This window comes from Triticum urartu, chromosome 5 (assembly GCF_003073215.2).
Source record: "Triticum urartu cultivar G1812 chromosome 5, Tu2.1, whole genome shotgun sequence".
NCBI classification, from domain to species: domain Eukaryota; kingdom Viridiplantae; phylum Streptophyta; class Magnoliopsida; order Poales; family Poaceae; genus Triticum; species Triticum urartu.
This window is the reverse complement of record NC_053026.1, coordinates 479,010,197-479,024,437: the sequence shown is the minus strand read 5'-3', so window position 1 is coordinate 479,024,437 and position 14,241 is coordinate 479,010,197. Positions and strand designations below refer to the sequence as shown.

Genomic DNA, 14,241 nt, shown 5'->3' with positions numbered 1-14,241 from the left:
TTTGGTGGAAAGAAGATTTGAGTGGAAAGCAACTTGGGAAGGCTAGAGATCAAGATTCATATGGTAGGAATGGAATGTCTTGATCTCAACACATGAGTAGGTGGTTCTCTCTCAGAACAAATGAGTTGGAATGATGTGTGTGTTCTGATGGCTCTCTCACTGAATGAGAAAGAGGTGGAGGGGTATATATAGCCTCCACACAAAATCCAACCGTTACACAGTTTTCCAATCTCGGTGGGACCGAATCAGAAAACTCGGTCTGACCGAAATAGTAAACCTAGTGACCGTTAGGAATTTCGGTGGGACTGACATGCAACTCGGTAGGACCGATTCGGTTAGGGTTTGGGCATAACGTAATCTCGGTGAGACCGATTACACAAACTCGGTGAGACCGAATTTGGTAATTAGCTAACCAGAGAGTTGGTCAGGCAAACTCGGTGGGACCAATTTGCTCTTTCGGTGAGACCGAGTGGAACTCGGTGAGACCGAAAAGTTACAAAGGGGAAACACTGAGTTTACATTGCAATCTCGGTGGGACCGATTCGCTCTTTCGGTGGGACCGAAAAGTTACGGAAGGGAAACAGAGAGTTTGCAACCCCATCTCGGTGGGACCGAGATCCTTACCGGTAGAACCGAATTGCTAGGGTTTGGCAGTGGCTAATGACAAGTGAAACTCGGTGGCGCCGGATAGGAAAAATCGGTAGGACCGAGTTTGGCTTAGGGTTTAGGTCATATGTGGATATGGGAAAGTAGTTGAGGGTTTTGGAGCATATCACTAAGCACATGAAGCAAGAGGCTCATTAAGCAACACCTCATCCCTCCTTGATAGTATTGACTTTTCCTATGGACTCAATGTGATCTTGGATCACTAAAATATGAAATGAAGAGTCTTGAGCTTTTGAGCTTGAGCCAATCCTTTGTTCTTAGCATTTTGAGGGTTCCACTTTCACATCCATGCCATGACAATCATTGAGCTTTCCTAGAATAATCATCTTGGAATAGCATTAGCTCAATGAGCTATATGTTGTTATGAATTACCAAAACCACCTAGGGATAGTTGCACTTCCAGTTGACTATGATGCTACCTTCTCACCCGTAGCGATGCTTAAGTCTGTCCGAATCATGTTAGCAATTGCCGCATTTTATGATTATGAAATTTGGCAAATGGATGACAAAACTGCATTCCTTAATGGATTTCTTAAAGAAGAGTTGTATACGATGCAACCAGAAGGTTTTGTCGATCCTAAAGGTACTAACAAAGTGTGCAAGCTCCAGCGATCCATTTATGGAGTGGTGCAAGCATCTCGGAGTTGGAATATATGCTTTGATAGTGTGATCAAAGCATATGGTTTTATACGGACTTTTGGAGAAGCCTATATTTACAAGAAAGTGAGTGGGAGCTCTGTAGCATTTCTAATATTATATGTGGATGACATATTGCTAATCGGAAATGATATTGAATTTCTGAATAGCATAAAAGGATGCTTGGATAATAATTTTTCAATGAAAGACCTCGGTGAAGCTGCTTATATATTGGGCATCAAGATCTATAGAGATAGATCAAGACGCTTAATTGGACTTTCACAAAGCACATACCTTGATAAAGTTTTGAAGAAGTTCAAAATGGATCAGTCAAAGAAAGGGTTATTGCCTGTGTTACAAGGTGTGAAGTTGAGTCAGACTCAATGCCCAACCGTTGCAGAAGATAGAGAGAAAATAAAAGTCATTCCCTATGCTTCAGCCATATATAGGTTCTATCATGTATGCAATGTTGTGTACCAGACCTGATGTGTGCCTTGCTATAAGTTTAGCAGGGAGGTACCAAAGTAATCCAGGAGTGGATCACTGGACAGCGGTCAAGAACATCCTGAAATACTTGAAAAGGAATAAGGATATGTTTCTCGTTTATGAGGTGACAAAGAGCTTGTCGTAAATGGTTATGTCGATGCAAGCTTTGACACTGATCCGGATGACTCAAAGTCGCAAACCGGATACGTATTTATATTGAATGGTGGAGCTGTAAGTTGGTGCAGTTCCAAGCAGAACGTCATGGCGGGGTCTACGTGTGAAGCGGACTACATAGTTGCTTCGGAAGCAGCAAATGAAGGAGTCTGGATGAAGTTCATATCCGATCTAGGTGTAATACCTAGTGCATCGGGTCCAATGAAAATCTTTTGTGACAATACTGGAGCAATTGCCTTAGCAAAGGAATCCAGATTTCACAAGAGAACAAAACACATCAAGAGACACTTCAATTCCATCCGCCATCAAGTCAAGGAAGGTGACATAGCGATTTGCAAAATACATACGGATCTGAATGTTGTAGACCCATTGACTAAGGCTCTTCCATGAGCAAAACATGATCAACACCAAGACTCCATGGGTGTTAGAATCATTACTATGTAATCTAGATTATTTACTCTAGTGCAAGTGGGAGACGGAAAGAAATATGCCCTAGAGGGAATAATAAAGTTGTTATTTATATTTACTTATATCACGATAAATGTTTATTATTCATGCTAGAATTGTATTAACCAAAAACTTGATACATGTGTGAATACATAGACAAAACAAAGTGTCCCTAGTATGCCTCTACTTGACTAGCTTGTTAATTAAAGATGGTTAAGTTTCCTAACCATAGACATGTGTTGTCATTTGATGAACGGGATCACATCATTAGGAGAATGATGTGATGGACAAGACCCATCCGTTAGCTTAGCATAATGATCGTTAAGTTTTATTGCTATTGCTTTCTTCATGACTCATACATATTCCTCTCACTATGAGATTATGCAACTCTCGAATACCGGAGGAACACCTTGTGTGCTATCAAACGTCACAACGTAACTGGGTGATTATAAAGATGCTCTACAGGTGTCTCCGAAGGTGTTTGTTGGGTTGGCATAGATCAAGATTAGGATTTGTCACTCCGAGTATCGAAGAGGTATCTCTGGGCCCTCTCGGTAATGCACATCACTATAAGCCGTGCAAGCAATGTGACTAATGAGTTAGTTACAGGATGATGCATTATGGAATGAGTAAAGAGACTTGCCGATGACAAGATTGAACTAGGTATGAGGATACCGACGATCGAATCTCGGGCAAGTAACATACCGATGACAAAGGGAATAACGTATGTTGTTATTGCGGTTTGACCAATAAAGATCTTCGTTGAATATGTAGGGACCAATATGAGCATCCAGGTTCCGCTGTTGGTTATTGACCAGCGATGTGTCTCGGTCATGTCTACATAGTTCTCGAACCTATAGGGTCCGCACGCTTAACGTTCGATGATGATTTGTATTATGAGTTATGTGTTTTGGTGACCGAAGTTTGATTCGGAGTCCCGGATGAGATCACGGACATGACGAGGAGTCTCGAAATGGTCGAGCGGTAAAGATTCATATATTGGAAGATAGTATTCGGACATCAGAATGGTTTTGAGTGGTCCGGGTATTTTACCGGAGTACCGAGGGGTTACCGGAACCCCCCGGGAAAGTATTGGGCCTACATGGGCCTTAGTGGAGAGAGAGGGGAGCCCGCAAGGGGTGGCGTGCGCCCCCCTCCAAGGGAGTCCATATAGGACAAGGAGGAGGGGGCTCGGCCCCCTTCCTCTCCCTCCCCCTCCCCTTCCTTTTTCCCTTCGGTGAGAAAGGAAAAGGGGGGGGGGCGAATCCTACTAGGAGTGCAGTCCTAGTAGGACTCCCCCCCATGGCGCGCCCCTTCTAGCCGGCCGCCTCGTCCTCCCCTCATTTATATACGGGGGCAGGGGGCACCCCATAGCACATCAATTGTTCTATTAGCCGTGTGCGGTGCCCCCCTCCATAGTTTACTCCTCCGGTCATAGCGTCGTAGTGCTTAGACAAAACCCTGCGCGGATCACATCACCATCACCGTCACCACGGCGTCGTGTTGACGAAACTCTCCCTGGACCCTCTACTGGATCAAAAGTTCGATGAACGTCATCAAGCTGAACGTGTGCTGAACTTGGAGGTGCCGTACGTTCGGTACTAGATCGGTTGGATCATGAAGACGTTCGACTACATCAACCGCATTAACCTAACGCTTCCGCTTTCGTCTACGAGGATACGTGGACACACTCTCCCCCTCTCCTTGTTATGCATCTCCTAGATAGATCTTGCGTGATCGTATGAATTTTTTTGAAATTGCATGCTACGTTCCCCAGGTGACGGCGAAAAAGGGCGGGAATTGGGGTGGAGAGCAGCGTGATGGAAGAGGAGAGAGTTGAGAAAGAGTGATTTTGAAAGCGGAATCAGTGCGGCCAGCTCCAAATGCACGGGCTTCACCTTTGTTTTCGGTGGCTCAGGAGTGTCGGAGTCCTACGTGGTTGGTGTCCGGATTCCCACAAAACCCCCTGGTTTGGTTCCAGTTTGGAGAAAAACGAAAGTCCGAATTGGTCCATGGATGGATGCGGGACTCTTTTGAATGGCTTGCGGTTGCGGGGTCCACAGCGCGCGGTTTGGACAGATGCGGGAGGTTTGAGGGTCCGCACTCGAGTTGGCCGGATACTACATCATGTAGATTAGTTTTGTTGCAACGGCTGATATATACTGATTTTTGTTGAGATCAAATTATCGTTATATCTAACCGAGCGTAATTTAGATGGTGTTTTTCTTGTTGTGGAACCATCCTATTAAGATTTTAATGTCTTGCATTTTTAAATTTGTTTTAGACTTTTTGATGATATTTTTCTGTGTGTAAGAAGATGTTTTCATCGAATATGAAATGTCTATATTGACTTTGTTAATCTCAAAATGATGTGACAATTCAATATCTTAAAGGTGCCCATAGCGATAGAATATGTGTAGATGCGCTCATAGGATGAATGTACATGTATACGCGATCATATAAAATTGTACCGTGTTAGAAAAATATTACTCCATCTGTATCGAAATACTTGTAGTTGGAAGAGACTTGTACAAGTTCTCTTAACTATAAGTATTTCGATACAGAGATACTAGTATATAATTTCATGGCATCAAGAGCAACTCTAACGGCGTGACCCATTTCGTCCGCGGTCGTTCGTTTGGGTCGGCGCAGACAAAAAGCCGACCCAATGAGCCAACCCAAACGGACGCGCGTCCACCTGCCGATCCATTTCCGGCCCATTTCTTAGTCTAATTTGCATCGGTACGGACACAAGACGGGCGCGCGCGCTCGCCCTCTTTCCTCATCGGGCCCACTGGTCGGTAGCACATTGGATTCACACCCTCACCCGCCTGCTACGTCGCCGACGCCGCCGGCCATTTTTTCAGATAAAATGGATACATAATTCTAGCGTACACAGATAAAAAGAAAAGACCACTACTCGTCGATTTCTGACTCCGACTCGGTAATGTCCTCCTCCGATGTCTGAATGTAGGCGTCAACATATGCCTCGTCTTCAAAATCCCAACCCGTCGTTTCTCGTAGCTTCAGTTTCAATTGAGTTGTCTGCTTCCGCAAACGCTTGTCCTCCCGATAGGTGGCGCTCCCTCCTCCTCGCGTCCCTCTCCGATCTCAATTGCTTGTAAAACTGGCGCTCGTCGATGATGTCCTGCGGAAAGCCTCCGCGCCACACCTACAAGGCTTCCACGTCCTTCTCTACGATGGCGAGGCGACGCTGTCGCCTCCGGTGGACACGACGATCCTCGTCGGTGAAAAGCCGCGGGAGAGGCGCCAGATTCTGCGCCCGCTGGCTCGACACGTTGGAAAAATTCATATCCCGACGAGGCCTCAGGAGGCGCCACGCCGCCGCGTCGTGCGCGCGGGCCGCCTCCTCTGCGGTGTCGAAAGTGCCGAGGACGAGACGTTTCTTGCGAAACCAGACCTCGGCGGAGAAGGCGCCGGAGCAGCACTCGCGGACTCAGCGAAAATCCGAAGCGCCCAGGCGGCGGATCGACATGGTGGCGCAAAGGCGGCGAGAATGGGCGGCCGACAGAGTGTGGAGAGAGCGCCTTCTTTATAGCGAGCGCCGGCCGCGGCGCGCGCGCGAACCTTTCTTGTGCGCTGGAGCGCCAAAACCAGCGCGCGAACTTTTCCCGCGCGCTGGAGCGCCAAAACCAGGACGACGTCATGATGTTAAACGCACGCAGTCATGAAAATGAGTCGGCCCGTTGGACGCACTGCCGACCCAAAACTAGAAAAAAGCGGACGGCGGGCAGCCGGCCGATCTAAACGGACAAAAAACGAACAAAAATGCCGTCCGTCGGTCCGCTGGAGTTGCTCTCAACTGTCGGTCACGTTGAAAAAAATGGCATAAATGAACATGCGGGACACCAGGAAACGAATAAAAGAATAGAAGAACATGACGACCATTGTGGTCTTCAAGTCAGGTGATTTTGGGTGGACTTCCGTCCCGGCGCGCACACATCATCCCCCCCGCTCTCTTTCTCTCTCTGTCTCCCTCCGTGTGCCCGGAGATGGCGGGCGGGGGCGAGCTGGTGGTCAGCTTCGGGGAGATGCTGGTGGACTTCGTGCCGACGGTGGCGGGGGTGTCGCTGGCGGAGGCGCCGGCCTTCCTCAAGGCCCCCGGCGGCGCGCCGGCCAACGTCTCCATCGCGGTCGCGCGGCTCGGCGGCGAGGCCGCCTTCGTCGGCAAGCTCGGCGACGACGAGTTCGGCCGGATGCTGGCCGCCATCCTCCGCGACAACGGCGTCGACGACGGCGCCGTCGTCTTCGACGCGGGGGCGCGCACCGCGCTCGCCTTCGTCACGCTGCGCGCCGACGGGGAGCGCGAGTTCATGTTCTACCGCAACCCCAGCGCCGACATGCTCCTCACCGCCGACGAGCTCAACGTCGACGTCATCAAGAGGGTACGCGTATCACGACTCTCCTTATTACCGGTTTCTTTGTTTGTGATCTGGGGAACCAACTCGATCCCATCGAGCGTAGTACAGTCTTGGGCCAGTTTCTTGGATCCGGACGCGAGCGCTAGCTACCTAGGTTTCTTGGTGTGCATCAGGTGTAATTTTCTTGTTTCTGGTGCCACTGATTTGATGCGCATCTGGTGGAATTTTCTTCGTCCTGTTCCTCTTGCTGTAAGTGTCCTTTTCGTTTCGTGCAGTTTGGGTGCTGAATCTTCCTTGGCAAATAAGGCGGATCTTGGTCGGATTTTGCTGTGCTTTTCTGATCTGTCTGATACTTCAACCTGTGTCACGTAGTACAACATTTATTTATAATCCAATGTGAAGTTTGTTTCATTGTGATGCACAATAATTGAGATCTGAGAGTGTCAGCTGATTTGTTGATGTCAGATAGATCTTGTCATGGTCAGTAAAACTTTTTTGAAAATGTTTGCATATTTGGTACTGTGAGACTGAGACGTAATTTCAGAATTGTGCATGTCAGGTAGTTCGTTCAATATGAACATCTCCAGGACCATAGTCTAAGGTCCTCAGCACACCTACGGCTGACCGATGACCAGGTTAACCGATTCATCAGCTGGTGATCAACATTTTCATCCATGGGGCAAGAAGGTCATGTCGGCTTGTATGTATAGTTCTATGATCGAGAACTACCACATATCAGGTGCTGCTAGATGCTTCAATTGTTCATGGTTAGATTTGTGCTCTGCGTGCAGAATTTATAAGGAAGTGTTTAACTCTACTGATACGACACTTAAATTTGTCGATTTCTTGCGAAGTTTCTGTACTGCACTGTTCTATTTCGTTGAGGGAAAATGACTCACAACTTATAATCCACCCAGGCTACAGTCTTCCACTATGGATCAATAAGCTTGATTGCTGAGCCTTGCCGGTCGGCACATCTGCGCGCCATGGAGATTGCCAAAGAGGCCGGCGCGCTTCTCTCATATGATCCAAACCCAAGGGAGGCATTGTGGTCATCCCGTGAGGAGGCTCGCACCAAGATCTTGAGTATCTGGGACCAGGCAGACATTGTCAAGGTCAGTGAGTCTGAGGTCGAGTTTTTGACTGGCATCAACTCAGTAGAGGACGATGTTGTCATGAAGCTGTGGCGCCCTACCTTTAAGCTCCTCCTGGTCACTCTTGGAGGTCAAGGCTGCAAGTACTATGCCAGGGTATGCTTTAAAAGTTTTTCCAATCTATTGTTAGTGCTGGTTGTACTTTGTATGTCAAATCTAAGCTTCACTGGGCTTTGCTTTGTATGCACTCAGGACAAGTATATAACTCTTGCACAATTACCATTGAGACTTGAAGACTCATGCTGTAACTGAGACATCAGCTTTGTTGTATTTGACATTTTGACCATAGGATTTCCGTGGAGTTGTCCCATCGTACAAAATACAACAAGTTGATACAACAGGTGCTGGTGATGCATTTGTTGGTGCTCTGCTCCGGAAAATTGTCCAAGATCCATCATCACTGCAAGTAAGCTTGCCTACAAACACTTCCTTCAGCATTGCTGTACTAGTTTCAATCTAGATCTGTATAACTCGTGCCCTTTTTCGTGCGTAGAAGTAGTTGGTTCACTAATTCCATATCTGCTGGTTGCTGCAGAATCAGGAAAAGCTCGTGGAGGCGATTAAATTTGCGAATGCATGTGGAGCAATCACCACCACAAAGAAAGGGGCAATCCCTTCATTGCCCACAGAAATTGAGGTCTTGCAGCTGATGGAGAATGCATAGATACTTATGATTTCGCTAGCTTCTAATTCTGCAAGTTGTATTGTACGCTGATGGAGAATATTCAGTTGTAGTGGATGATATCTTGTACTACCTGCCATAAATGGAATCTTGATCCATAAATTCTGCCGGACGGCTTTGTATGATCTCTGTTCCATTTCCGAGCTTCTTTGGGATGTGAAACGGAGAGAATTATGTTATCTGTAATCCTAGAGTGCTGTTGCCGAGGAGTATGTGCTGTAGGCTTTCTTATTTAGTTGAGGCATATCGAGAGGTGTAGTCTTTAGTGATTTTTATAGTCATCGGCTTCTTCGCCCCCTATGCTTAAATCTTGGCTCTGCCCGTGGCAACAAAGGAACCAAGAAAGTTGTAGAGAGCCTTAAAACGGTATGTGAAGCTGTTGTAGCTTAATTTTCTCATACATAAATGTGGTTCCCTTTTTTACTGTGATGATCATTTGCTTCGTGGGTATTATACGAGTATTAGAATCTTATATGTTGTTTTGGAACCATACATACCTCTTTCAGGTAGCATTGGTTGTGATACTGTTATTTAAGCTTATTCATCAACCATCTGGGTCTAGTAGGTAGGAAAGGAAAGGAAAGGAAAGGAAAGGAAGCAATAGAAAACAGGGCGTCCTTTCCTTTTTGCTAAAGTGAAGTTCACAGTTTAAAGCATGATAAAGAATCAAAGATGCAATCAAAGATAACTGGCGACATACTTGAAACTTGTTAACCAGATTCTCCATGCAATCAAACGATGTGACACATGTGCGCTCGGGAATGGCTGTTTCATCTCGTGGACACCAGCTCCCATGAGGAGTTCGCGGAGATATTATTACTCATGTTATGGGTAGTTTGTACGGCCCATTACATGAAAGGCAATGAGGCCACTGCGGCGTATGTGTAGCTGGCCATGGCCAAGCCAATATACAGGGAAATTTGGTAGGCTATGGAGTAGCTAGGGGGGCACATCAGGGGATTAGGTAAAACTACTACTAGCCCATTGAATAATGAGCTGCTTATCTGTAAGGATCTAACTAATCAACACGAATTCGATCTAGGAATGGGATCTGAAGAGGAGAATTCCGCCCAACCGCCCTCACAGCATATTCAAATTGCAATTGAGGCTCATCCCTCGCCTGGCCGAAGCCACCTACTTCCGCTCCAAGTTTTAGAAATGGAGAAGAGCAGTAATATAAAGGAGGAACTCCAGCTGTTACGCCCAGTTTGGGCCTGCAAGCCACTGGGGTTTCTTTTTGCTACAACTGATCAGGATCAAATCAGTTAAATTTCTCAAAGTTTCAACTAGGGTTGTAAGCGATCCTTTTCTTACGCTAGGTGATTCTAAATTATGTACCTTTTCTAGACGTGTTGATTTATTTATCCTCAAGTTACATCTACTGAAACTTACGTCTTATTTAAGTTCCTAGTCCATTTTGTAACAAAACCCTTTAGTACAACTCAAAAACATTACACACCCAATCACTACTTCTGGTCTGTTTGCGTCTGGTCGTCATACGAATCTTATCCCATGGTAACCTCCAGCATTCTTTGCTTTCAGTCCTACTATCTCTACAGGTTCTACTGATATCCTCTGTCGGGTTGGAAGTGAAGAGGGCAAACAATTTAACCCTAATAATAAGAAGGGTAGATTTGAATAAAAGCATTGCCAACAAATGAGAGTGGAAGATGGAACTCAAAGGAAACTACTAATTGATATTTCACTTGTTAAGATATGAGCACAATCTACTAGTACACTTTATGCAATGTATAATTATCTATTTGGCAACACCTCAATTTTAAAGCTTTACACTCAAGATATCTCAGCCAAGTTATTTGCTACATTCATATATTCTCTAGAAACACTACCAAGTTATGTAGATACTTAAGCATAATATCTAAAATGATACATAGAAACACATTATGTAGATCAAGGGCATGCCTTAACTCATAAGAGAACCTGAAAATGTTTGTTTGTTAAAATTAAATGGGAAATCATTATAATAAAAGATTTTCTCAAATAACCCAAACTAGATAATACGGAAATTTGCAAGAAAATCCAGTTTGAATTAACACTATATTTTTTGTAACGATAAATATTACAATTGTATGGCGGATTGTATCATAATATAAATAATTATTTTTGCATTGTTAATGATACTATTTCTACCGAAATGTAGTTGCTCAGCCGATACATATGAAAACATCATGCATTAAAGACAATCTGAATTATGGCAAAGTAAAAAAAAGTTGAGTATAAATCTTATTCTGGAGAACAAATATTTATATTCAGTCGATCTTGTTCGGTGCATTGACAAAGTCTAGGACCACCTAGAGGAGATACAAAAGACTCGTATGACACTTGGGTCTGAGCCGGAGCTTAGTTGGGGCCGACCTAGGCCATGGACCCCCCAAGATTTTGATGAACTTCTTAATACATACGCTTTTAGCCCACTCCAATAAGCAAGCAGTTGCTTTAGGGGCCGGCAACCAGCAGGTACTGGGGGTTCTTCATAAATAAAAACTAATGGTCGAGGCGCGCGTCCTCCTCCCGCAACAAGATGCAGTTGCTTGTGCTGGTCTATGTTAGCAACTTCGCAGGAACACTGAAGGAGCAGTCGCTTTCAATGGCATTTCTTACATATCTATTATCACGCAGCTGTGTGACATTTTTATGCGAAACCAGCAGATGACTATTGGGATCACCAACAACATGCCCACACCACAACAGCCACCAACGAGAACTATGTTCCAAGTAATGACCTAAACAAAGGCTAGAGAAAGGTATGTCTACCAGAAAAACAACACAAAAAATTGAAAAATAAAATAAAAGCAACAACGAAAAACTGAGAAACTAAGGAACAAGGGTATTTGCAGACTGGATAGTTGTGATCTTCTTTGAGTGGCCCGCTCAATTTTTTCTGTTTGGGGTGAATTTGTTGGAGCTGGTCCCGAGCTGCCGAGATTCCTCCAGGAAGTCGTTGCCAACCTCCAGACCAAGTTGTATGAGACGGACGACATGTCCAAGAAGGTATTTCTTGTAATTGGCGCTCGACGTGTTCGTGCATAGCTTGGGGTGGTGAGATTGAGCATGTCGTACAATGTGTTCGTGACGTGGTTGAGGAGGTAGAGTTTGTACTTGTTTTGGATTTCCCAACACTTCATGTCCAGCAGCTCCATCATGTAGTGCCCGGAGCGGAGGGGTGTCACACCCGTCACCACGGCCTGAACTCGTTCCTCATCCATGTTGTCCTTGACTAGCTTCCTGGCATCTTCGAGTTTACTAAGTTTGTGCTCCTTCGCGATTGCAATGGCGACTGTCGTCGCCTGTGATCCTTTGCGTCTACAAATGCAGCGTTGTTTAGAGAACCTCACACAGTCCCGGATATCTAAACCGAGACTTCTTCATTTGTATTGGCCATGAAGCAATATAATATAGAAATATTTCTTTCTTAGAATTTGGCATACAAATCTCGTTGTTCACATTGTAATGTATACACACATGGAGAAAGAATATTCTTGTCCCATATGGATATGGGTTGGTCTTGCGGGTGTTTCACCGCTTTAGCCATACCATTCATATCCAGACTCCGATTTTGTGTTCTTCATCTCAACTTGAATCTATCAACGTACTCTTGATCATCACACTGTTTTCCACATCGTTGGCCAACAAATATTCGGAGGAACATCATGGATGCTCAACACCTCCACCAACCATTGATCTCGTTTCATCGTTCCATCGCCCAAGCATCATCCAAGTGTCCATTGGATAGCGTCTACATCGACAACCACCACGTCCATCACCCATGACTACGTCATCAACAATGATCACTTCACCTTTTGACACCTTCACCGGAAGCAAGGCCAATACCTACTTCGTCAAGGCTAAAGGTGGCGTGAGGTATCACTCTGTCACAAGTTTTGCCTTTCACCTTGCCATTACCTTCTTTAGCCATTCTACCCTTTGCCATTTCGTTGATCCTATTAAGACTAGCTATTTGAGTATTGCCACCATAGTGACATTTTCATCATATACATCATTGCTATCTTGAGCATCATATACATCTTTTGGTGTTCTTGAGCATCTATCATTGCTATCTTGAGCATCATGTACGTCTTCATCATCTTTATCGAAAAAATGTACATCTTCATCATATACATCATTGCTATCTTGAGCATCGTATACATCTTCTGATGTTCTTGTACCACCTTGATAATTAATGAGTAGATCGGAAGTTTCCCCACCTCGTAACAACCCTCTGCGGTTGACTTTTGCCCGGGATAAGGAGGTGCTCCGAAGGATTTGGGCTTGCCCCATATAACTTTTCCATCATGGAGCGTGTGTGCGATTTTGTAGTAGTATCTGCAAGAGAGAAACTGCATTGTCAGACCAGTATTTTCTCATAACTGAGACAACTCTTTGTACGACATAGGGCTGGAATTTACTGTTTCTCCGGCGACAGATTCTTGAGGAAAGCTGTGTGTATGAAGCCTGGATCCCTCCAACCAACACTACGAGCAGGCTCTCCTGCACAACCAAAAGTACAGATCAGGTAAGAAACATCGAGAACCATGGTCATGACTGACAAGTGGAACCAGTTCAAACCAAATCAGGGCTGCACAACGTCGCAATTCTAAAATTGCAAGTAGTCTTTGATAGGTATCATACCACATAGGCTCTCACGACCAAAGGTGACGGTGTCAGCTGCTGCGTGCACGGGATGGCTCCCTTTCATGCCCCATTCAACGAAGGGGTGCGCCTCACTGATGCCATAGCCGCTTGTCCATGTGACAGTCATCTAGCATGGCATAGCAGAAGCCCACGGCTCAGTGAAGTTCCAACAGCAAATATAAACGGAACCAACAATCGACATGAAGTGCCAGCAAAACCCCACCTGGTTCCATGTTTTCCCGAGCGCTAGACGTGGGTAAACCGGGGCTTTCGGGTTCGCAAAGGCGATCCTGTCCGACACCGCGACGAGCGTTGGCTGCACACCATGTATTAGATGAAGTCATTGTGTTGTTATGAATGACGGAGAGTGGATAGCATAGCAGGATGTGATGTGTTGGTAGGAGTAACTCACATTTGAGAGTCCGCCGGTGAAGAATCCGAAGGAGAAATCCTGGCGCTGGTTGATCAACTGGAACCTGAGAGCCCCTGTCGCTGACCTGTTATAACCTGACGAGTAGTTTGCAAACTGATACTGAAACCAACCAAAATAAAAGCAATTCAATCAAGTTATGTAAAACTCTGAAGAATGCGAAGATTGCTCTGCTCAATGTACTACTATATGTAAAGGACCTTTATCGGCGCGGAGCATATGGCAGGGCCAGGGCCCGACCCATGGGAACCAGGGCATGTGGACGCGCTGCAGGAAAGAGCAAGAAGTAATCAGATGAGGGACACCACTTGGTTCATCACTCGGTCGGAGCACAGTTGAAAATCTGGACATTCAGAAAACGAAAATGTACTAGAGTAGAGTAGCTCGTACGTACTTGAAATTGGAAGGGGAGAATACCCCGATCCAGTCGCCGTCGCTTGCGCGTGGTATTTTGAATTCTACGGTCACCCAAGCCGTATCTTCGCCCTGTCGTCCACACCATCGCGTTAGAGCAACTCCACGCGTATCGAG

General features: G+C 45.6%; 2 protein-coding genes across 3 annotated transcripts; one reads left to right on the top strand and one right to left on the bottom strand.

Annotated features, from left to right (window-relative positions):
• The first annotated feature begins 6,329 nt into the window (after positions 1-6,329).
• On the top strand, positions 6,330-8,836 carry LOC125509967 (fructokinase-1). Of its 2 annotated transcripts, XM_048675041.1 has the most exons (4): positions 6,337-6,815; positions 7,709-8,041; positions 8,235-8,351; positions 8,481-8,836. In XM_048675041.1, exons 1-4 carry the CDS (start codon positions 6,423-6,425, stop codon positions 8,607-8,609), a joined length of 972 nt encoding a protein of 323 aa, XP_048530998.1. In that variant the 5' UTR covers positions 6,337-6,422; the 3' UTR covers positions 8,610-8,836. The 2 variants fall into 2 exon arrangements, with proteins under 2 accessions (XP_048530999.1, XP_048530998.1); XM_048675042.1 differs by lacking the exon at positions 8,481-8,836 and having other exon boundaries at positions 6,330-6,815; positions 8,138-8,266.
• Positions 8,837-11,189: 2,353 nt separating this feature from the next.
• Positions 11,190-14,227, bottom strand: LOC125507190. The gene is made up of 9 exons (XM_048671851.1): positions 14,105-14,227; positions 13,911-13,977; positions 13,693-13,812; positions 13,504-13,596; positions 13,278-13,407; positions 13,055-13,136; positions 12,672-12,971; positions 11,606-11,951; positions 11,190-11,267 (listed from the first exon to the last, which is right to left on the bottom strand). The coding sequence occupies exons 5-9, from the start codon at positions 13,405-13,407 to the stop codon at positions 11,190-11,192; spliced, it is 936 nt and encodes a 311-aa protein (XP_048527808.1). The 5' UTR covers positions 13,504-13,596; positions 13,693-13,812; positions 13,911-13,977; positions 14,105-14,227.
• Between the last annotated feature and the right edge of the window lie 14 nt (positions 14,228-14,241).